Consider the following 25,603-nt stretch of genomic DNA (forward strand, 5'->3'; position numbering starts at 1 on the left):
TGGTAAAGGTGTAACAGCAAAAGTGAGCCGCTCTCGCCGTGATTAATTGCGAGCTGCTTTCAAGTTTGACAGTGCGGCGTTAATGTCTCGAGTCTCTAGTCTGCGTTAAATCCGTCTTTTTGGCAAGTGCAAGGTTTTGACATTTGATATTCTGTACAGATTGTGACGCACAGACGAGTGTGGTGTTACATGACAGAAAGTTGTGTAAAACCAGTTTCTGCATGTTGTCTTTTCGAGGATGTATCCTTTGGGTTGTAGCGTTTGCATATTGGCATTTATCACTAGATGGGAATTAACGTAATCCTTTGTGCCATTAAGGTAAGAATTCTGAAGACAAAAGCATAATGATCTAAATGTCAAGCAATAACTTTAGGGGGCTTTATAGGTGCAAGTCTACTACAGTATAACCTTTAGAAGAATACGGATATTCATTGAAGAAAATTAGATTCATAGTAATGCATAATTGAATAGTATTGATCATTTGGCCGGGTAAATATCATCATGCGCCCTCTAAAGTCAACAAAATGTCTCATAGCGGTGGAATTTCTGGTTCACTCAGTTCAGTTTCTAACAATCACTGCTCACGATCATTATTCAGGGTTACTTGCCCGGGACAGCCTTTCGCAGAAATGTATTTCCCTGAATCTCTGAAGAAAGGAAGCACATGAACGAGACTGTGACTGTGACTTTTGCTCTCGTATCATTTTGTGATGGCAGTGATGTCAAACATCCTGTAAAGCCAAGTTGATGGTTTAAGGCTTAAAAGTTAAAACATTATGTCACCTACTCAACGTTACTCTAAATTACAGGCAACAAAATACCAATTTCTATTAGGCTGTACTTAGCTACAGGAGGGTTTTAATCATGATTTGCATGGTAGGAAACATAGAAGCATTCATTCTCCTGTTTATCCATAAAGGCAGCTGTTGCAAAATCAGAGGACAGCACAAACAGGTGTGTGTGGGTGTGTGTTTTGTACTTTTCTGCATCTGTGAGGAACTGTAACTCATTAGTCCCTTTATGGAGCATCTCAATTGCTATTACTAAATTCTGCTTGGGTGACATGCTAAACTGTGTTCATTACCACCAAGAAGACAAGGCAGGAACTGCTCCTCACTTGCCTTGATTCAATTTCCCCAGACGAAAAATGGCCACTTAAATGCTTAATTTCGACTTAATTTCACTTTGTACGAAGTGATAATAAGTTCATTAACAGTAGCCTTCACTGAAACTAATAGCAGTTTACAGCAGGACAAGCAGTACAGTAGCTAATGGTGCTGTGTGCAGTATATTGCAGTTAACAAGCTTGGGGACTTGGCAGCATCTGGCACCAGGCTGTGATTCAGCAGAAGCCAGACAGCTTCAGGGCATAATGTAAAGATTTACCTTGTGCTATAACGGGGAGAATGTTCTGGCTAGATTTACTGTGAAAATACTGAAATAGAGCCAAGACCCAGATGAGTGCGCTAGGGATAATGGCAGTATAGTGAACCCATGTCAGGCCACATTCACATCCCAACCCAGCATCCCTCCAAAAAGAAATAACAGTACGGTCTAGCCCCCATAGCGCATAAGATTACAATTTGTTCAGTGCTAACGTGTGCACGCAAGATTGTCAGCTATGAAATATAAGGGGTTGGACTCTCAGGATAAGCAGTTAAGTGCTCTCACTAATAGCTCTGTGGATGCTCTAGATAAGGTCATAGGTTGTGGACGCAATTGGCCATGTCGCGTTAAATAGCAGTGGACTATGTTATTAGCGAAATCTGTGTGTATATTTCTGGAGTAAAAAACATAGCTTTTGCTTACGAAACATGCTCAGATCCAAAGAAGTGGCAATGGCTACAACTTTGCACGGCACCTGTGATTAATACACTCTCGACTGGATCATGTCCTAGAACAAAAGGTTATAGAGTTCAGTGCCATCTGTCTATATCCATCTGCCTATGCTACTTTAGTGTACTGTATACCTCAGCTGTCGTATTTGGTGTGGTTGTGTGTATCTATTTCTAACCTGAGTAGCCGTCAGACTGTCATGGCGCTGATGAATGGAAATCTACTGTATGTGCTGTGAAGCTGACGTGCTGCAGAATCAAAGCGACGGGTGATACCGCGCTATCAGATCTGAGTTGGCAGGTTTTCTTTTTCTTGCAAACCGTATCACCTGTTGAGCTAAAATGTGCTGCATGTGCGATTTCTTACGTCAACTGGTGATAACAAAAATGGTTTTGACACTTTGTGATCATTATAAGCAAAAAGGATGTCACTAAGAAGGTTGATAGCATCTGTGCTGCACGTAAATATATCTGCGAAGTGAAGGCTGAGCCTCTTTGAATTAGAATTTATTGAGACGATAGCCACTTGAGGTGTAGCGTCTCATTTTTGAGGGGATCCATGAGTCTCAACACTGTGACTTACGTGAATAGAATTGCCAAACGCTGGCTGAGCATCTTTATAGCCTCACCACTTGATTGCTTTACAGCACAAAACAATAAGCAGTCTGCATTATTCTTCAAAAGGTCAAATGACAGACAAAAACAGGTAAGTGGAGTGACAAGAAGCAACAGGATCATCATGACAAATAGGTCATTTTATTCATGAATTCTTCCTTGAAACAACTAATGAAATCTCTTAGTCTTTGGTTCGAGTTAAACAGATGAAAGAAACAGGAAGAAACTCTTTTCTCGACTGACCCTCACCCACATATAACATTATAGCTTATTCCCTCTTTCTTTCTTTACCTTTATTTTTCTCTAAAGGACGCCTCACTCTAATGTCACCACCTCCTTCTTTCAATCCATTCCTCCCTTTTAAAACTCTCCGTCTCTCCACCTTCCACATCTTTTTGCAGCTGTGTGACCCAAGTCACCGGCAACTGGGACAAAACTGGAGGGAGCTGGGCCCTCGATGGGCCGTCCCCTGGTGTGTGTTTGTGTGCTCGCTTGTGTTTTTGTTTGCCCGTGTGTATGTCGATGTGTGCGGTTCGCCACACGCTTGCATATGTGCATGCTCGCGCACGTCTGGCCTTGACAGCACGATCTGGATTTAGCTGGATGACAGGCCCCCTGCTAAGTATCGCTGTCAGTGTCATCCAAACACAGAATAGTTCCCACAGACTCCAGCAGGCTCCTCCGCTGAGCATTAAAGCTAATCCTTTGTCACCTGCGAGATGACGATGGAGCAACGACTAATTTCCCACGGATGAATTTGAGACGAGTCATTGGCGGTCATTGGCTGAAGGAGAGTGCATCAAACTCAACCGGCGACGTGAATGAGCATTAAATATTCCTTCATGTGAAAAAACAGACATATTTCAACTGAATTCTACCAGTAGATGTATAAATCATACATGCATTAACTGCAGAATTTACTGATATTTATTTTATTTTGTCATACATTTCCTTAAACTGTCGATCCCTCTCTGCCCTGTGGTGCCGGACATCTCCAAAGCTTCATAACACAATCCAAGTCTTATGATGATCATGCTGGTGACATGTTGTCAACTACAAAAAAAAAGTTTTCTGTTTGATGTTGTTCTAAAAGAAAACTTCAAACATATCACTTACTTCCTTGTAAAGCCACTCGCAAAATCCCAGTAAAGACACGTCTGTCTAACACCTCTAAGTTAGAGATTGCAGTGACCAGGTTACTCATATTATTAGCCTGAGGAAGTTTCATCAGCCTGCCTTCCACTGATCTCTACAAGTCAAACAAATTATATTATTCTCCTTCAACAAGACCACAGGAATGACTCAGATCATAATTCAATCAGTGTGTCTATTTCCACACAGCAAGCTCTGTCTCAAAGCAAGAGAGATGTAAATCTCAATGGCAATGACAGAATAACAACTGATCTAACATGTACGGCAACCTTCATTTACAAAACCACGGTGTAGAATACTGATCCTGGGGAGATCGTATAACAAAATGAAGCATTTCTTTCATTTATCCCGGTTAAATTGTGGACTGTACACGACCTATAGGCGCACACACAGGACACTTAACACTGTGTTCAAAGCATGAATAGGAAGATGGATAGAAACAGGACATGGACCACTTCTCCTTGGTCGTGAATGTACGCTGCAGATCTTTAACGCTCACTCCACCCTCTTTGTGTTTTCACTTGGGGCTACACTATTGAAACCTGGATTGATTGCTACAGACGTAGCATCTGCGCAGTCGGACATCCAGCTACGTTGTGTTCATATGTAAATATGCACATAAATTTAGTCAAGCTATACAGTTGTGTTAAAACCATTCACAGGCCACTTTTCACCTTCTTTCAAAAGGGAACCTGATATAACTCAGAGAGCGGCTGTGGAGTGGGTGAAACTCATGTATATTCAGCACCTTGTATCATTGTCCCTTCCAAATAGCGTCACAATTTATAACCACTCCATCGCCTTTGGAATCTGAGAAAGCCCAGTGGCAATAGGTCTGTGCAGTCCCACATGCGGACAGAGAGACGGGCCGAGAGGACACGGTGTACTGTACGCAATGTTTCCTCAGTCTGTCTGCGTGGTGAGGATGATCCCCTACCATCAGAGGACAGGCAGACACAGACGAGGTCAGGGCCAGATGTGCGTACCCCATTCTAGTCTTAAAAAGAAAATATGTTGGAGTTTAATAGAAGAAAGCTTCGAGAAACGTTAATGAGAATGAGTGCAATTAAGGCGGCCACATCTCCTTCGGGAGAAAACACTGAAATGTGGATCCAGATGTCGGCCACCCGCGTGAAGATTGTAAAACAAGTACGCTCGGGCTATAAACACACACATTACATCATCATTCGCAATGCTCTAGTAACTTTAAAAAGGAAAAGCAATAGAAGTAATTGCAGCCTTGAGGATGCTTTATATGTTTTGTTAAAACCCTCCTAATCTGTCCAAGAATTCAAAGTAGTAAATGGTGAGCTAATGTAACAATTTAAGTGAAAATAATGAAAATATGTATGTTTAAAAGTGTTATTACATTATGTGTCTTATGATTCACATGTATATGTAAGTTTACGCTTGCTAACTAATTCATAAAGAATGAATCCAAGTGAAAAAAGCAGATCTTTATCGTTTTTCACCACAGCTGCCAGGATGAAGGTTTTTTTCTTTTATAATATAGAATAGAATAATTCAATCTTGTTTTTCTGACATGCTTCATTCGTGTAGACATCAGTGTACGTACATATCTATGATTTATCTTCAGCAATGTTTTACACTGTATGGCTGTGTATTCCTCACACAGTGCATTTACTGTTTCTTTTCATGGTTTATTCCCACATTGACCCCGGAACCGCAGCATGAACTGTATGCATGCCTGAGAAAAACATCTGTAATTGGTGATATACAGTACAGTTATACAACAAACTATAGGGCTCCCTACCAGTGGTATGTAACAGCATATCTGTCACAGCATGGACAGTTTATGTAAGTCGGATTCAGCTGTGGAGATGCCTGCATGGCTACGGATCAACTCAGAATCATTCATATGTCTCCTCTCTGATGCGCTGTTGAACTGTGCATCATGTCAACGGCACTGGGCTAGTTACAGAGAGCTTGATTCAAGTTCTTCCTACTTTTTTAAAAAGGGAAATTCAAATTCCCTCCTGCATTAGTGTGTGAATGATACCAGTTCAGCAGGATGTATAGTGTAACACAACAGCACTATTTAAGGATGTGATTCAATCAGGGGAAGGATCAGCATCAAAAGCAGCTTGTTCCAATTAAACCGGGAACAGAGTGATATCCAGCGCTGTGCAGTGCTGAGCTGAGATGTTGTTTGGGAGTTCACAGGAACCCCTGCCTATCCTGCCTTCAAAAGGCCAACAAGCCTGCCCCTCACACAAAGACGCAAGTCGTATAAGCTTCAGTGATTGGCCATTTGAGTTGTTTAGTTTTCTTTTCTTGGTCACACACACACACACACACACACATTTGTAGACGTACAGCAGGGTCCAGGAGAAGGGAACAGATGAGAACTAGACTTCAGCATATTTGGTGATACCTCACATAGACAATACAATGATGTGAATAAAATAAACATAGGCAGTTAGCATGCACAGTATCCCAATACAGTGCATTCTTTTAACATTTGGAGATGCCACTTCCATCAGTGTGGTTTTCAGGCTACTTGGGAGTTTCTCTGACAAAACAAAGAGCTTGTCTTTTTCTAATGGGATCCTCCTTGAAAACACGTCTCAGCAACAGTGAGCAATGCTTCTTTGTAATTAATGCAAATGTTTGAACTAAGCAAGTACATTATGCAGTAGCTGCTGAATAATCACATTCATTGTGTCACTACTTTGCAATTTGCAAAAACAAAGCGGTTTTGAATAATTGCAAAATTGTTGTGAGGTTGTGACAAGTCTCACAGGGAACATTTTATTTGCTGCTTTGAAATACAAACAAATCTAACTTTTAGGGATTTCCATTGACAATACACTTAAAGCCAGCATTAATTACACCTCAGTTTGATTGCCACAAATAAAACATTCTCTTTAAAGTTGAGGATTTTGCAGCAAATGATTGGCTGACAGCAAAGGTAAGGTTCAAGCTCTCCTCCGAGAAACAAACAGGAAATACTTCCACTTGAAGGAACCCTTGAACTTGGAGTCGGTCAGAGTACACAAGACAAATTGTGTTTTTGAGTTGTCATTTTCCTGGTCTCGAGGCAGCACAGCAGAGTGAGTAAACACCATCTACCATCCCAGTCATTGTTTAACGGCCCGGGTAAACAATGTAGGCTAAATTGGCCTCCCTCCTGCGTGTAGCCAAGAGGTCCAAAGTTCACTTATAAAACCACAGAACACTCGTATTTGTTTTGCACGCACGCACCACTCAGGTACACAGTCACACTCCATTGCCAGTTAAGGTGAGCATTCAAGCACGGACTCCAACAGCACTGAGAGATTCATATCCACGTATGCGTGCGAAAAGGAACCAACGTGCACCAAGACACGTAGTCACACAGATATGGAAATATATTTGATATGCACACAAATCTGAGGTTATCGACATATGAAGACAAAGCACACAAACACACATGCATACAAGCATACACACTCTGTTTTGGTCTCTGTCTGGACGTGCAGGTTGCCAGTGTTTGGCAGGCGGCTGCTTACATTCTTAAGACACTGATAAAGAGAGATTCTTCACCAGCTTGACACTTTTCTTAGGACTGAGCTCTTTTATGTTGGATTAGATACACTTAAGAAAGAAATGCTCTGGGAGATTCAAGGATTAACACTGCAAGGAGGTGAGATCGATGAAAAAAAGCGAACTCAATTCTGTAAATGTCATTCTCTGGCATCAATCAAAACAGTCCGCTCCAACGTGAGAAAACGATGCTTGAGATTGTTTCGGAATGATAGCTGAGGCGGACATAAAATCTCTAATCAGATCTGGCTTATTGACATCGGGAATTACGCAAGAGCTCTCTGTTGTTTTGGAGATGGACAGATTTGCCCACGTAAGCAGTGTCTGGGAGCCAGTAAGTTGTCACCTTACCTGTACCCAAGTCACAGAGTCCAAGCATTGAAGGGCAAGGTTCCCATCGGCTTGGTTATTGACTCTACTTTGTGACGACACAGCAAGGTGAAGCAGTACATTTCATTCACAATATGTTCCCTGGAAAGCAATTAAAACCATCCAGAGAAACCTATATGAAGAGGAAGTGACTGAGAGGGGTCAGGGAGGTCAAGCAGTCAGGCACTGCACCCCAGAGCAGCGCACTGATCCAGGGCTGTCGTTGGCTCCAACCCCTGTAATAACACCACAGCACGCTGCAGCACATCATGAAATGTGAGAACTATACCAGGGCTCAACTTTGTTGTTGCAGAGGTATTGCACAAAAGTGCAAGTATGTGCCAGGGTGTTTGCCAGAGACAAAGTTGACAAAACTCTGTCTTGACATTTTATTGGCCTGTAATCTAAAATCTATCCATCATACAGTGAATCTGGTAACAATAAGCATTTGCCTAATTAAACTTAAATTGCGTCATTTCTGGGGATCCATATCATACGGCACAGATCTTGGACCTTTCAGTGTATTGTTTTCTGTGTCAGATTTATTATTATCTCGATAGATTCTCATGAAGATTACTGATTTGTTTTGATCATTTCAAGCCTCTGGCCCTCTTTGTTATTACAGTAAATGAACCTGTGAATTGTAAATGAAACAAACATCAGTTACGCTATGCAGGCCGTTATGAGGAACCATGTCAGGATTTGCAGAACTGAAACAAAATCGGGTATTTCACAGGTTCCCACACCCACTGGATAACTCCTGACCAACACACACACACACACACAAACACCAAGTACATGCACCCCGTAAAAAACGGCAAGTCATTATCTGTTTTTTCCAGCCTACGGGACTGAATGTCTTCTTCACACCAGTGTAATGACTGCGGTGAGCTTTCCTGGTGAGACTGTAATTATAATCCGACCGCAGAGGAAGGAGCTCGCTGTGGCGCCTGCAAGGTAGCTGGCAACTTTTACAACATACAAATCAAAATAGCAATAGTAACAGTATGTGCTCCTTGTGTTTTTAAATAGTGTGTATTGGAGTGGCACATTTCTGAAAGTATCTTGCTAATGAGCAATTCTTGGCCATGTAACTTTTGTGTCTTGCCTGCCACCTTGTGCACAGACGTTTGTCCTGCTGTCTGTGTCGTCAGCCTCGTTTGTTTTCTGTTCTCTCACACCCTCTTTGTTCTTCTCTGTCTGCTCCGCACGCCTCCTCCTCTAACAGTCATTGTTATTCCTGTCCTTTCACACAGTCTCTGAGCAGTAAATCCTATCTTACTAGCATTCCCCAGGTCTGCCTAACCCTGACTCGAGGTAATTACCCTGTCTCAGAGCGGTCTCGTCATAGTTGTTGTCTGGTAACTTTCTCGCACAGGTATTGCCGCTGTGCCATGTCCATCTGACGGGACAGGGGCGAGTGATTGCGTGACTGTGCTGGATATGGCTGCAAGGCAGGAGGGGTCACAGTGACACAATGAATTTAGATCCTCGCGTTTACTCTGAGCTGTGACCACACAGGGATGCTGCCCGATCATGCCCTTCCATCTTGTTATTTAAAGAAAATATTTAAAAAAAAGCATTCAGGAGTAGAACGTCTGTCTGTTTCAGTGCTGAAAGCAAAGTACAAAATATACAGCCACACACACACACACACACCATGCAGGAACTTGTTTTCTTATGTGGTCTGCTATATTAAACTGAAAAAGATGGAATTGTGTGTAACATAGCCCACGTATAAGCACATATTATAAGTAGACATGTGTATGTCTGTGAATGAGCAGATATCTTATGTTATGTACATCTCATAAATGACCTGTGTTCAGGCAGATTAACACTTGACACGCTGACACGCCCATGACTGCAAGATATTTCCTTTAACATAGACACAGCGAACCACGTTGTGAAGCAATATTTCCTCTATTTGACTAAAAGGACACTGTGTCGTTGTGTGACTACAGAATATTAGCAGTAGTGTCTCTTGTTATTTTGATCTCTATTCTCTCTCAGCTCTTCCATCAAAGCGGTCTGTCTGTATATAAAAAAAAAAAAAGGCAGACAGTCAAATTAGTGCAACAACAAGAATCCACGGTATCGCCTTTCCTCAGTTCACCAGATACTGTCTGTCTGCGCTCTGCAGCCTGAGGACAGCCCTTTGCTTTGTGTTGGTGACTGAGCGGGGAGCCACCAAACACCCAAACAGGAAAATGCAAAAATGAGGAAGAGAAATGAAGAGGGGGGAGGAGAAAAGGGGAGGGAGGAGAGGGCTTTCACAGCTGTTGTTGGCCAGTGCTTCCTCTGATAGAAGGCTTTGGCTGTACTCCCAGTTCTTTAGGTCAACTTTTAAAAAAACATGGTTACCTTGAGATATGGGTGTGGGGGGGGGTGGGAGGGTGGCATGCAGGTTTGTTTGCAAAAGAGAAAGGGCGATAGTCTTAATATGGCTAAGACCTCAAATCTAAATGCTAAAATGACTCACTATTGGCTTTGGGTTTACTCAATCAGCAAAGCGCTTTGGTCCGTTCCATCTAGTGAGTTGCTGCCGCACATGATGTGCTGAAAACCTCAGAGAAACACTGTCATATTAAAACGCCATTTTAGAAGAATCAGCATTTTCTTTGGAAGCAATGATACCGTGGACACTATGATTAAGCATTGTGTTCTAAAGATGAGTAATAGTTAGGTATGCCAGATAAAAAAACCCCACCTGTGTTTATATGGCGACGCATCTTAGAGCTGGTTCAGTAGAATGTTGTTCAGTCGCAACAGTGCAGACATCTGCAAAACTCGTTAGCCTCTTATCATGGGGTCGACATTATAAGCTGAATGTAAGTCTTTAATCTGTCCCACTGCACGTCTCTTTGTGTTGGTGACAGGCAGCAGGTGCCATTAACTGTTTAGACTGCAGGGCAATGTGATATACATGAATTTGTTTTTTCACAAAGAAGAGTTACTATGTGAACATTTAACCAATTGTGCTCAGGCCTTGGCTAAACTGATCTGTTCGAATAAAATTAAAATGCCAGTTAAGATGCCAACACGAGGGCAAATGAGAGTCTCACCTCAAAAGACGGGCCCCAGGAGAGGCGCTTAGCGATGCTGTTTTCAATGCAATGGCCTAGATATTATTGTACTCACGGGGACAAGTGCTGCCTTGTCTGAATCTGATATGTTTTTCTAAATATTTGAATATCAAAAGGAGGAAGTAGACGGCTTGTCTTTCCGTTTTTATTCTTTCATATCAAGCCCTTGCTAGCTGTCAAAGAATAACAGCAAGGGACTTTGTTTTTTTATCAGGGTGTTTCTCTGAATTTCCCACTGATATGAGCTACAATAGCATCCTTTCCCTCTAAAGGGCTCGGGAGTGGACCCGTGAACAAATAGAGTCCTAGAAATACACCAAACCACTAAATGGATCAGACAATGGCACATTCATCTCGATTTAAAGTGATAATTCTGCTGGTAGAATCATGGAAAGAGCATTGAAGTTCAGTGTTTTGCCAACACTTCCACACTGTTGCGTCTGTCTGTTTCTAATGCAAACTCGGGTGAGAAAAGGACTCAGATCTCAGCCAGTAGACCCACAAATTATTCATGGTTGGAGGGTCAGAACGTTCGCCTATTGATCGCTCCAACCCAAAGAGGATCCTCATCCCCCATATGTTACTTGGATTTACCCTCAGGCACATATGTGCGAGACTGCATCAGCGTTCTGACCTTTCATTACATTGCCTGTTGTTGTTTGTTTGTTTTATATATGTAGGGAAGTAGTTTTTAAATTGAAATCTTAGCCGTAAATACCAGCTTTAAATTGACTCTAAATTATGTTTAATTGGATTGATATGCCTTTCTTGACTTTTTTGCTTGCAGTTTGACAATTTATAACAGATGTGTACAACCTCAACCTCAAAGCCGCTGTATAACAAAATAAACTGGCATATCAGGGAAGCCGAAAATAAAGGAGCGTTTAAATTATGCGAAACACTTCTGAGGATGATCATCAGTTAAAACACTATGTGGAGCTAACGGATGTGTAGGAGAAGGAGAGAGAAGAGTCATGTTGCTCACAGATGACCATGATTTCCTCTCAAATTCCTGCAGATGTGAACTACCACGTCAGCACCATGGACATAATAAGGGAACTGCTCCTTAAATAGTGCTCCAAATTAAAAAGATAGTTTCTATTGTGGAAAATGGCACCATAGCTCATGTGTTGCTTATTTTCTTCTTTGGAATTGAATCTGCACCTCTAGAAACTCTATTTTCTTGACTTGTTTAGGGTGACCTGAGCGCCGAGCTGTAACTTTTTAGTTTAAAAGGGGGTCAACTGTCTCCCTGCTCAGCTCAAGCTCTTCTAAAGCAAAAGACGCTCCTACTGATGTAAGAAAACCTCCTGATCCCAGCTCACTTCCGCACAGTTGGCTCACAAGTACCGAAAGGTTGTGACCTCGAGTGTTACATAAATTCCACTCTTTTCTTTCTCTCTAGCAGTGCAGGCTCCACTCCCCCTTATAGGACACCTTTGTGTGCATTGCAGGCCCCTGAAAGACTTGTGTCAGGGACGTGGATGGAGGCCCGGATTGAATCTGTGCATGTGTGTGTGTGTGTGTGTGTGTGTGTGTGTGTGTGTGTATGTGTATGGACGAGTATATACACAAGAGTGCGCGAGAGACAGTTGAGAGGAATACACAAAGAAAGGGAGGGGAAGAGAGTTTCAGCGTTCGTCAACATTCCTCCCAGAGTCCCACACTTTCTTGGCATTGGCCTTGCTGGTTCCTGAGCCCAGCGTCTATTACTTTACAGCAGAAACATCTACACACGCTTTCAGAGGTTCGTTGTTTAGCCGAAACCCAGACTTGTGTAAACACCACAGCATGCAAACATAATGATGATCTGTGACTCATTGCTCTCCATGACACCATACTGGAAGGAATGCAGAAAGAGGTCATTTAATGTCACTGGTGCTAATTGCTGCCCAGCGATGGCACAGTAAAATGACAGGGGATCAGATACGACCGGCCCGGCCCGCTCCATGGTACAACTGCTTCTTTTAAACACAGCAACACAGACAGAAATTAGCTCTTGGACAGGGTGCATCTTGGCATTTTTGCTAATTTAATGCTGCTAGTCTCTCTCTCTCTCTCTCTCTCTCTCTCTCTCTCTCTCTCTCTCTCTCTCTCTCTCTCTGCTGGGGAACAGCCAGAAAAAAATCACTGAAACTTGGCACACAAGTTTATTTTTCCCTTTTCTCTCTCGCAGGCTTTTGTCTGCCAGAAAGGCATCCACGGGGAGAAAAGGAGCCTGGCAGAACAGCTCCACCTTTTTCAGCCTGCAACTGGGACCAAACTGGTCCTTAAACCGGCAAACCTCTAAAGTTGTAGGGAGGAGAACTGACTTGATATTAAGAGCCATGGTTGTATGCAATAAACTGCCCATAGAAACAGCTTTGTTTGTTCATGCTCGGTGACTCACCATGATAGCTGCATTGCCCATCCCGGAAAGAAATTGGTACATTTGGAGGTCTCTGCTGCATGGAACACTTCAAGCCAATGAGAGTTTGGAAATTTGGACACACCAGTAACAATCCATGTTCATTACACTAAAGTCTGAGTTTGATTATGGTTCATTTGGATGTGCCTGTCATTTGGCTTTTTTTTATTTTTTGAGCATGTACACTGTTAACTGTAACTCAGAGTGGCAGTTATATTACATTCAATTTCTACCAAGCACTGCCTCTGCCTGCCCGCAGAAAAAATAAATGTTTTCTTGATTTAGCAAGGAGGGTTATTGCATACCTACATCCATCTGATGAAACAAACTCATTGCACCAGGGCGTGAGCAGGTTGCCTAAAATGTTCTGCTCCCAGCTAGACAGCTGTGTTAAGTCTCTCACTTGTTTATTCTTTCTTATCCTCTCAATCTTGTGCAAAAGCCCAAATTAATGATGCAATTATGGATGACAGTGAGGTTAAGGTGACGCGTGTTGAAACACCACTCAGGTGCTGTAGATTAAATTAGGGATATGATTGTGTGATGGGAAGCAGATGTCAGAAACTCCATTATAAATCCAATTACACATTTATTTTTTAAACACCCACATTACATAATTGTTTAACGGGCCGGAACAACATAATGCTGCTTAACTGAGTTTGACATGCTCCCTGTGTTTTATATTCCTCAGAACCAAACACTTGCATTACGAGAGAGTCACGTCTGGGAAACTTAAATTACTCTTCTTCTCTGTTAGATTACACATCCACCCCAAGAACTCAGAATTGTTTACTGAACACAGAAGCACGGCATGTTGCCAAACTGCAGATGTTCAGTGACTTCAAAAATGTAACACGTGATTTGGTCCTAGTGCCGTAACCATTCCTGTGTTCTGGAAAGCATGTCCTCATGACCTGCAGAAGCTCTGTGAAGTAATTGTTTTCTTTCCCAGACACTATGAGCACTTCTCAGTAATGGGCTGTGGCAACACCGTTGCTAAAGTATGTCTAATACTAGCTCTGTGCGCTGCAGGGGGAAACACATCAGTGTTTGTGTGGCTGTGTGTGTATGCACACTCATGGATATTTGATAAGGCTGCTCTGAGCTGAGAAAAGATGATTTCTGATGCGCTTTCTAATTTTCCTGCACTTTAGTCCCTTTCTATTGTGTACGTGTGCCATTATGTGTGTGTGTTTGTGTGTGTGTGTGTGTGTGTGTGTGCACCCAGGGTACATCATGTACCCAACCTGCCTGGGAATAGTGCCCAGGGAGAATAAGATAAGGCTAATGATAGGCCTGGCTCAGTCCCATTCCACAAAAGCACTGTCTGGCTGCATTGTGTCGCAGACTATTGTGGTAAGAGAACAACTGACAGCAGCACTTGGGATTATGAAACAGGCGTCCAGAGAGAAACAGATGGAATAAGCATCAGAATGAAGCTGAACTGAAGTCTGCCAGTACTTCTAAGCGATGCTGGGAAAGAAAATAAAAATGTAATGTTGAGTTTTAGTACAAACTATTTCACTTTGGATACATGTTTAAAGTCAGTGAAACTTTTATAGTCTGGACATGAAAAACATTTGTTTCCACTCCAGATCTACTGTTCCTCACCTCAGCCAAACTTTAACTTGGCCCGTAGCAGCAGGGTGGGTTACCACGTTCTCACTTCTCATGCAGAGTAAGAAAAAGTCAGAGTGGGAAACCCAAACCTTCCCATTGAAAATAGCACAGAATGAACATTTTAGTGCCCTCCAACCAGCAGCTTGTACCGATCTGCCTGGGTGGTACAGAGTGTGCAACTCTTATAACTCCATTATTTCAGCTTCCCTGCATCTACACCATGAACTATACTGAAGACAATACACATATTTTCCGTTGCCTGTCTGAAGCTGCAGGTTATCGAGTGCGAGCTGCAGTCTGATGAAAAACCGCAAGCTGTATTACTGACTAATGCCTTGTGTAATTATCACATACTGACTGTTTGACACTGTAACTCACCCTCAAAGACAGGGCTGTGTCTGTGTGTGGGGGAGTGTGTGTGATGAAAGCGTCGACAGGCTGCCTTATTATCTAAATGGGCGCCATAGCCATGGTCCAAACAGATAAGGCCGCTGGCACAAGCCATGGTCACTGCACCCCCACCCCCCTTTCCCTCAGACTTATATAAGTCTAATAGACAAAAACAACTGAAATGGAGAAAGAATGAAGAAGAAGAAAGACAGAGAGAGGGAGGAAAAGATAATGACAGAAGGAAGAGATGTGGAAAATCAAAGAGGGAAGGACTTAGAGAGTTCCACAAACATGAAGCATGGAAGAAGAAGAAAGGGTTTAATGGATGGGCGGTACTGCTTCCCTCTTTTGAAGTATTTGTGGAATTTATTATTTTAAATAATGCTTCCTTCTTTTCATTGTTCTGAAATTCCTACTTATTTTACATGTACTTGCTCCAGTAATTCTTCATTATTTTTTCTCAAAGTCATGTTTATGTGGCAAGGCTGAGCCTCGGGGGCTCCGGTACAAATACATTCAAACAGAGACCACAACATTATTCTGGACACATTTTGCTCCATGACCATGAACACATAGAGGCCCAGTATGCCCTTGACACTAGAACCGCAATCAGAGCATGACCCTTTCATTTTTCACTTCCATTGAATTACTTTTGTTTTTTATTATTAGGTTATTAGGCGTATTTTATGAAGATGCATACAGTAAGCAGCAAGTAGATTCTGGCTGATCAAAGCACTTTTATGATACATGTTGGATCTCTTTTTCATGTGTTTAATGACCATAATCACATTGTGACTAAATGCGCTTAGAGGTGAATTCTTTCTTGACGCGTTTTCCAGCACATGTTGAGGATTTGACTCAGATGGCGAACGTTATGAGTTACTTATGGATTACTAATCCACCTCTGGTACATAGCGGGCGTACTGCATCTCCACTCTGCCTTTCAGGACAAAGGAGCTTAGCTGGATTGTGCTGTGGTGACGTGTCAGCGACAGCATAATGCTGTGGGTCACCTTTGTGTACTGTATACTGTACAGTAAGTGTGTTTATATGTGTGTGTGCGCGTTGCCATAGAGTGTTTCTCACGTCTTCAGGACAGACCGATAAGTTACTCATTCCTTACCCTTGCAGCTGTCAATGAGGACAGGGTTGTTTGATTAAAGGATTAAAGGGCTTAATAATTAAAAAAACATATATGTTATCAAGGTCACCATGGAGCCTTTCTAACTAATGACTAAAAGAATAAGGGTGGCTGGAATTGTTATTGTCAACAATTTCTATGAAAAGACCAAAATCAACGATCCATTAGTCTAGCTCTCCCTGTTCTGTCAGCCACATGCCCATTTGTTCCAACTGAAAACAGCTCATGAATATACAGTTACATTTTTAAGAAAGGCCAAGTAATTCCTCATGAAAATGTTTATATGGTGTCTTTTTGGGGACTATTTTTAGTGAAGGATTTACAGCAGTAGGACGATGTACATGATCAAAGAAACCACAGTGCCCATGTTGATTGAAAAGAAGGAACATGTTGCCTGTTGCAACGGTTGTTGAGTTTTTGGACGACAGAGGATTAGCTATATCAGGTTTTAGCAACACAAATACATGTAGTACTTGTAAGTAGGATCACTTCATTGTTGTTGTTGTTTGTAATGAGATTAGTTTTCAATAAGAAAAGTATTGAATATTGCCAGAACTTGTATTATGTATTAGTATTAGACTAGTATTAAAATATCTGCCAAAAACACTTTATGGAACTTATTATAAATCTGATGGGTCTGTTGTGTTGTGTAAAACGACAAAGTAACATAACTATTAAAGGGGCGGGGAATGTAAGATGCTCTGATTCTTATAACCATCATATAAAAGGTTATTAACACAGAAAGAAACGTTTGCAGCAATCAAAGTAAAGTGCACAGAAAGAGTTACTGTGACTGCAATATGATTAGTAAATTAGGTTAATTGTGTTGCTAGGGGAAACCGAATACGGAACCGTGGCGGTGTTGGTTAAGACATGCAGAGCCGTACACAAGAGGTTGCATCAGGCTATGGTACAGGGTGTGTCGGTGGATTTCCCAGTTGACACACACTGATCTGTCTGCTGAAGTGGTGTTTGGACAGCCCTGTCTCCAAAAGATTAAGTTCCCATACAACCAAATTGCATTGGGAATTAAGTTTCGGGGTAAATGTATGTTGTCGTGGGTTACGTTTGCTTTTGATATATCACAAACAAATTTTTGGTTTTGTTTTGTGCTTTAACAGGTGTTTGAAACGGTTTAAAACTGCAACCGTTCGGTCCGGAACCAACAAATACATTTCCCTCGAAACGTAATCAAAAGTGCAGTTTAGTTGTATGGGAATATAATTTAGGAGGAGAAACAGTTGGTTTGGAGGGTTAGTGTACACACAATAAACTGTGTGCATCTACCAACAACTTGATACCCACTTTATAGAAATAAGAGAGTGTTGAATCCACATACAACCACACATATACGTACAAATACACTTGCACGCAGACCAGTCAACAGTGGTTCCAGGCATCTACTGGCCCAGCACCAAGAGCAGCCTATTCACACAGTCTCAACACAACAAGGCTGTAACTCAAGAGGTCCATTAAAAAGTCATTATTGTACATCCCTCTTTAAATTGCTCCCTCAGTGATAAAATCAAGCACAGGGCTGCGTCGCGGGGCAAACACACCAAATACCAACATGTGTTTGAAAATCTAGTAATTACTGATATTGTGAATCAATCTCTTGCTCTGTCTCTTTTCGACACAGAAGTGGTTCAAAGCCTGTGTTATTGAGGAAACCCTTAAAAACATCTGTAAAACAAACACGTACTGTGGCGTTTCGCTTCCTGCTGCCCCCGAAAGAATGACTTCCTTTAACCATAGAAAAAGGTTGTGACTTTTACCACAGACGTCTGCAGTCTACATACATATCAGAGTTCCATCTAACGTCAACAGTTACACTATTTTTAGCAAGTCCTGTCTACGTTCCGTCTTTGCAACGGCCTCCTGTCTGTCCGTTGGTCTATCGCTGCCTCTCTCTCTCTCTCGCTGCCTCTCCCTGTAGCTCTCCCACTCCCTGCCCTGACGTTGCTTAGACCTCGCCTAGACCTCGCCTTTGTGGCCTTTGTTTGTTATGGATTGACTCCTAAGACTTGCCTGGCCATGAATCTGTTCTTCCACCCCAACATCCTTCCCTCTGCCTTCTCACCACTAATCCCTCTTTTTTTTCTTTTTTTTTCTTCTTTTATTTATTTATTGCCAAACAAGAGACAATACATAGACATAACACTAATCCCTCTTATATGGTCCGCATCTGTGTCTCCTGCCACCTGCAACCCATGAAGTTATGTAACTCTCTGCAAACACATTTTTCCACCAAGTTACACAGTTTCATTTTGTTGCAAAGAAAAGCTTGGATCAAAAACAACGTCATTGGATACAGGTTCTGTCATCGGCAACAGTGTCTTTATCATGTATAAGCCTTTTATTTGGGCAAAACAGCCTCACTCGCTCTGATCCTTTCGACCGTTACAGCTTATAGTATCTTACATATGGTAATTCAAAGGCAACGGTGCCGTAATTGTGCTGTGTGTTTGTGATGAGTGTGGCCGATACTCTGGAGACGCTTTTCATTGTATAGCATCTGTCTGCCAATTGTACAGCAGTGGAGAATACAGAGGAAGACACTGTTTTGTTTACCTTATTCTTACGTCTTTCCGTCCTTGACTGATTTGTGCGTTTCCATACAGTCGCAATGTTATCTGCAGAACAAGCCTGAATACACGTTGTTTACACACACTTTTCAATAGTAACGCAGAAAGTCTAGAAAGCGTTTGTCCACAACAAGCACATCCAGAGAAGGGCATGAAACTGGGTGCACTACGATCGCTGTAACTTCTCCAAAAGTGTGTAGTCTTTTATGCAAATGTTTGTCCTCAAAAACTGTGCAGGCAGAACTGCCCTGTATTCAGCTCTACCTTGACTGATAGGAGATATTTTTATAGGCGTGACCTACATGTAAATTAAATCAACAGGTCCCTCTACAGTCATATCCAAGATAAAGAAGGTACAACCTTATTATCATATTCGATTGTAGAGAATTGAATGACCGTAATGTACTAAAACTAAAATATCAAACCGATTTATTAAGCAATAATGCAGACTGAGATTTTCTGGGTTACAAACATCTCCTGTAGCTTCACAGACATCATTTTTCTTTTGGGAATTGTTAGCATTGTTAAATACTCATTTGTATGGATTCCTGGATGGCTTACACATGGAAAATACACTTTCCCTAACCTCCACAGTGGATCACTAAATGTAGGTCTTGGACTTCGCAAAGCTATTTCGTGTTCTATATTTTGATCACAGAGTGAAGCTTTAGAGTGCAGTGGGTTCTCTGACACAGCTGGATCCTGTCTCCACTCCGTTGTGGGAGGGCTAGGTCATGTTCAGTAGTCAACTGGACCGAAGCCAAAGATCATCTCAGGCCAAAGTGAGGAACTTTTAACACTGTAATGAGGCCGAGGCTTGTAAGGCAACAGAGTGTTAGAAGAATACAAACTGATGTCACATCAGAACATCGAACCTAAAAGAGGTTATAAACTTCCCTATCAGAATCCTTTCACTACAACGCACAAACAGGTGACATGACCTCACCTCCAATCCGGAAATTAATTTCAGCCATGCAACTTCTTGCCGACACTTGTTATTGTCTCCTCCTGAAGATTAGTCGTGCCTGTGCGTGTCGATCTCTGTTTCTGTCTGTCCGTCCACAGCTAATCTCACATACTGCTACACCAACCGGCATCATTTTTTTGTGTTCATTTATAAGTGTATGCTCAAGGCACTTGATTCACACTTTTTGTTTTATTGTGTTACTCCCTCAATGACTGCTGACTCCTCACTACTCTTAACCAGCCGCTAGAGGCCAAAAAATGATCAATAACTGCTTCACTTTGGACTCTTGCTTCCATACGGATTAATTATTGTTCCTCCATTAATTTTCACGCCTAGATAAGTCAATTGCATGCGTATGTATAACTAACGCTTAGCAACAAACTGGACCGAGCGCTGACTCTGATCTTGTGTGTTCGCACGGAAGATCGGAGAAATAGACTTGACGCGTGAAACACCTCAGCTCGTGGTTACACCTGTGAGACGCAGTTGGCACGCAAACCTGCACAGAGCCGGTGCAGACAGCTGTATGGATTAAAATGAGGGCGGATCTGTTGCGTAAGACGTGTGAGGGAAAAACATACCTGACATGTTTGCAGTCTAGACGGGGGGGGGTTCGATGATTGTGGTTTGTATTCATGCAATCAAACATCACAACAGGGGCTGTTGCGGACACACCTGGCGGAGATCTGCACTCTACTAAATGCATTATTCTTGTCTTTGTCCATAAACCTGGAGGGAGCTCTGCAGGCTGAAGAGTGCAAACTCTTCTTCAGCCCGTGTCATGTGGTCACATTGGTTGCTGCTGCAGAGAAAAACTCTTTTATGAGGTCTTTGACACTTTGTGACATCGTTTGTGCTGCCGTTAAGTTCTTTTCCCTTTTGTATCTTGACTGCTTACTGACTGACTGGTCAAAGACCTGAAGTCCTGTGTGATCGCTGCAGGCTCTTCACCCCCTCTTCACCCCGCCATGTGATGGTGTTTAGTGGCTGCTAAGTACAGACTGACATGCCTGAGGCGAAGGTGTGGAAGAGTGCCTCTCTCTTTGCAAGTGTGGCTCTCTAAGCCTCAAAGTAAATCAACACATTTTCTCTGGTTTTATCACAGGTCTCTGCCTCAAACGCACAAACTCTCTGAGCACATTTCTGTGACCCTCGAATCATTTACATAACAACTTTTGCTGGCCACAGCCTCTGCCTCACACTGATATTCAACAAGCCTAAAAGATGTCCTGGCATGCTTCCCCGGGCTATGCTGAACCTCTCATTCTGTTAACAAGTGGCAAATGGGAATGATGGCTGCTCGGCAAGATTGACCACCCAGGGTGAGGTCACAGTACAAACCTCGGCCAGGCTTTCATCAGGAGCCGGGCCCTCTCCAAGCCTGCACTCAAAAAAAAAAAATCTATGAACTTGTGCAAACCTCAGCTTAGCAAGGCAGCTTTCTTGCTTCAACTGACAGGATTAGACTGCAAGCACATGTGTGAATGAATGAGTGCGTTTGTGTTTCTGCATGAAAAAAAACGTAAAGGGTACACGTTTGAAATCAAATGTTTAAATCCTGCGAGAGAGCATATCCACATGACCCGTGTGTGTGATTTCCTCTTGAGAAGGACAGGTTCAGGAACAAAGTGTTCTGCCTAAAGACTCGGGTTTGTCAGGGAAACAGTTGAGCTGGCACAGACAGATGCATGGCGTGAGTGAACACATTGCCTCTGTTAAAAACGTACATCCGCATTTTTCTCTCCCCCAAGGAAATGACAATCCTGTGTATAATTTTACATCTCAACTGCAGATACATTTTTTACATAAACAGACAAGGTGATCAATATTTAAATAACTGAATAATTTTCTCATGACATCATTGATTCTTTACTGATTAGTCTAATAAATTCTACGACTACGACTATGTAACTCTGTGGTTCGTGAAGAAAAGCATGAAGCAAAGAAGTATTGCTGTGTCATCGTGACAAAGTCTGAATAGCAGAGCAGACAAACACTGATACATTTTTAAATAAGCCCTGCCAGCAGGCATTATTCATGACACTGTGTACACTGAATGCAGTGAATAATAACTCACCTGAGCATCTCCAAGTACAACTTTCCAGTCTAAGAACATGTTCAAAGTATGGAGCTGCAGTCCGAATATGAAGTTTCTTCACCCCTTGTTCTTCATCCTCAGAATCATAATGACATACCCTCGCTATTGTAAATAAATCAAGAACAGTCTGTTCCTTCATTGACTAACGGCGCTCCACAGCAAGAACAATATCCCCCAAAACCGTGTCAAATTAAAGAGAATTTAACGAGCTGTTATGTAAGATGGAAAAATAAAGTGAGTGCGTCAGACAGGGTTAAACCCTGCTGTATACCGCAATGTGTCAGGTATTAAAAACAATAGCTTTTTTCCAACTGCCTAATGCTGCACTGACAAGCATCGATAGCAAAAAGCTGCAGAATCAAGTTGTGCACAGTAAATGGTTTTACTTCTAATAATCATGCAGTATCAATCATCACCACAGGAGATATGAACAGTCTGTCAAATATACAGCAAAGTTAAGGCTGGTTAAAGTTTAACTTTTACTTTGATAAAGTACTGATAATGCCTCTTGGCCACAGAACATTGCTGATATGATAACATCTGCAATTAACTGGATCTATGATAACAAACACCATTACTATGTTCCAGGCACATCTTATCAGGATAAACGCCATCACAGATTTTCTTTCTGACCAAATATGGGATTTTACCTGAGATAGGTTACTTAATGATATAAAGGATTATTTTTAAAAGGATTCACATAGCAGGCACCTTATGTTATAACATGTCGTATAAGCTGCCTTCCTAAAAAAGAAAAAAAAAAACATTAGAAGTAATGTAATTCAATAGACTTTTTTTACGTGAATACTTTTTTAAATATTTGGTTGAAATGAAATGTTTCCAATAAAACGTTAATGGAACAAGAACTAGATGTATATGCTTTTTATAATGAGGAAATGGAAACAACTCAATAGCTATGAAAGTCAGTCTATAGGTCACTTCTAGTAACAAGATTCCTTCTGTACACCACCATGAACCAAAAAGAAAACCCCTCTTTTATTGAGAGATTATCATTCAACGTACGTATGTCTGAGATATTTGTTATGCCCTTTAACACGTATCTCTGATTTACTGGCACAAATGATGACAACTTCGGAGTATATGACATTCAAAGGTGACTCTTACGATGATAACAGGTTTGTGTAGTGTTTACTGCCGTTTCCCTTATAGATCGCTGCATTTTACTGTTCCGATAACCAAACAGACCACACGTCATCACAGCTTCTCAAAGTAAACACTGTACAATAACTTCTGGCTCGGGTTCAGTTCAGCGACGGTCAAAACTGCGGCCGACTGGAAAGATGGTAACTGTTAATTTGAGGCTGAGATCATTGAATGCAAGCTGCCAAACTAATTATCCGACTGAGAGCGACTTTGTAGTAGGACATTCTCTTCCTCACAAAATGTGCGAGGTGAGCTGAAGAAAGTGTCAAGCAAGTTTTAATTGACCTTTTGCATTAAAAGATACTTTTAATGGAAATGAATATGACAACAAACTGTTGCTTCAGAATAACTGTGTTTTTGTTCGGCGTTCTTTTTAACTAAAATTTTGATCACCTCTCGTCTCTCTTTTGCTGTTTAAAGCTGTCTTTACTTTGATGAATCCAGGAACAACATGTCTTCTTCAGAGTTAAAATACGTCTTACAAATATTAACGATTGTCCTCGACTCAAGGAAAACACATTATAGTGTTAATATTAATATCATTGTCAGTGTCATGTTGTGTACCATATCGAATATGCTGCATGAAGACGTGGATTGTGTAGATGTAAAAAGACAGTGTGCTACATAAATATCTGGACTTTGCTGTATGTTTTGAATATATTTTCAATTTGCTTTCGATGTGAAGTGAGGAAAAGTAAAAAAAAAAAAATGCTTTCTATGCTTTCGACATAGACGGACAAATTCCACCCGACCGTCTACATGTAAATCTCAGTATGTTGCTCCACACTTTCTTGTGAAGTAATAATGTGCGGTCACAGAGTCATGTCTGAAATTCATTTTTGAACACAATCAAAACGAACGGCCTCGTCCGATCCTATACTTAATCCATGACTGTAAACACTCATGTCAGCTTTTTTTTTAGAAGAAGTGCTGATCAGAGAAACCCGATTAGCCATCTGGTTCATTTCAGCAACACATGATTCTGAAGCAGCACCCGTATTGTGATTTCATACATGCACATGTAGAAGTGAAAAGGTGGACTTTGTACTAAATGTTCCAAAGAGAATAACTTTCAGAACAAGTTCAAATTTCATGTCCAAATGACATCACCCTCTATATTAAGTCGTAATCTTATCAGATAAGCATGTACCTGTCAGCTAAGCAAACAACAGACATACCTGTGGAAGAAGAGCAGTATAGACAGCATGGTCTGGTCAATGTTGCTGTTGCAGATCCCCTCGTTCAGCAGGAAGCAGGGGTCCCGCACCACCGATTCCAGGGAGTCCTGCCTCATGATGTTGTTCAGCTTGTCCGTGTTCAGGTTCTGGTACATCAGCTGGCTGCGGAGCTGGCGAAAGTGATTGACACTGGGGCTTGTGGGGCTTCCTGGTAGGCCCCCTGTAGTACCGAGGCCCCGAGCCGGACTGCTGGCCATGGAGTAGTCATAGCCATTGGCCAGGTCCAGACAGCAACTGCAACAGTCCAGGCCGATGGGCGAGAGGCAGTCATCGTCTGACATCTCTCAGCACAGGAGGATGAAACGGAAAGACGCCTAGGTGATGAAGGGCAGGTGCAGGAATCCTCAGTAAAGGGCTACTGAGACTGAGGTGTATGAAAGGAAGACAAAGTAAAAGACAAAACACTAACAGGGTGTTCTCCTCAGCTCAGCCTGGGCCGGTCTAGTGTCTCCACTCCAGAACCAGGAAGGCTAAATGGCAGGTTGAGTTCCCCCCTGAGAGGTGCAGTCACGCTGGGCCACTCTGCCTGCTTCTATCCCTGAGTTTCTCCTCCTGCGGCTCTGCTGCGTTTAGCCTTTTGTTCGGGGCAGACGCTGCTGCAATGTGTTGCTACTGTGGCAGGAGAAAGAGTAAACGCCCCGCACACACACACACACACACACACACACTCACACACACACACTCACTCACTCACTCACGCCGATTCAGCAGGAGTGAGCTTGAAAGCAAAACCCAGAAGCAGCTTGCTGCTTATCACTTTTTTTTCTCCCTGCACTTTTTTTTTTTTCTTCTTTGCTTGGTGTGCCTAGAGACAGAGCGACTGAGCAAAAAGGGAGGGAGGGAGTCAGAGAGGGTGGGGAAACCCCTTTGATTGGTAAAAAGCATAGCTGGTTACACACACATGGGCCCTCCTCTTTTCTGTTTCAGCTTAGCCATGCACGCATTTAGGGGAAGGCAGATAGACAGAGAGGGAGTGAAGCTTCAGAGCGTACTTGAAACATGTGCAGCTCTGCCGACTCCACCCTGCTGCCATGCTGACAGCACAAGGAGTGGCTGAGTGAGGGAGGCTGCAGGAACACACACAAAGACACGATTACATGTCGGTCTTGCTAATTTGTGAAAATGTGTGATGAAAGATGACAGCATGGCATTTTATTGGTTTTTTTTTGGTGAGCTTGTGTGCTTTCATCCATTTTGCCTGCCTCTATTGAATATGTTTTATGTAGTCAATAGTAGCATCAGCATAGGCTAATTATGCAATGAATAACGTTTTTAGAATAGTCATTATTTTTGCTCTAGAATTGATTGTGAATCGGTACGAAGAGCAAATTAAAAAAGTAAAAGATTTTCCTTTTAATAACTTGTTGGTGGTGCATAAGTTGGCACTGCCACC

The 25,603-nt window shown here is 42.1% G+C and overlaps 1 protein-coding gene across 2 annotated transcripts in view; it reads right to left on the minus strand.

Moving 5' to 3' along the window:
• The window catches only part of tsc22d3 (TSC22 domain family, member 3), a 32,873-nt gene extending 7,924 nt beyond the window's left edge, over positions 1-24,949 (minus strand). Inside the window, exons 1-2 of one of the 2 annotated variants that reach the window (XM_079167300.1) lie at positions 24,620-24,949; positions 24,151-24,524 (exon numbers count right to left, since the gene is read on the minus strand). In XM_079167300.1, coding sequence (XP_079023426.1) covers positions 24,151-24,491 — 341 coding nt within the window. In that variant the 5' untranslated portion in view covers positions 24,492-24,524; positions 24,620-24,949. Of the gene's footprint in view, positions 1-24,150 lie in introns of both variants that reach the window. The other variant, XM_079167299.1, reaches the window with a different exon arrangement.
• Between the last annotated feature and the right edge of the window lie 654 nt (positions 24,950-25,603).

Source organism: Pholis gunnellus (genome assembly GCF_910591455.1).
Source record: "Pholis gunnellus genome assembly, chromosome: 10".
Lineage (NCBI taxonomy): Eukaryota > Metazoa > Chordata > Actinopteri > Perciformes > Pholidae > Pholis > Pholis gunnellus.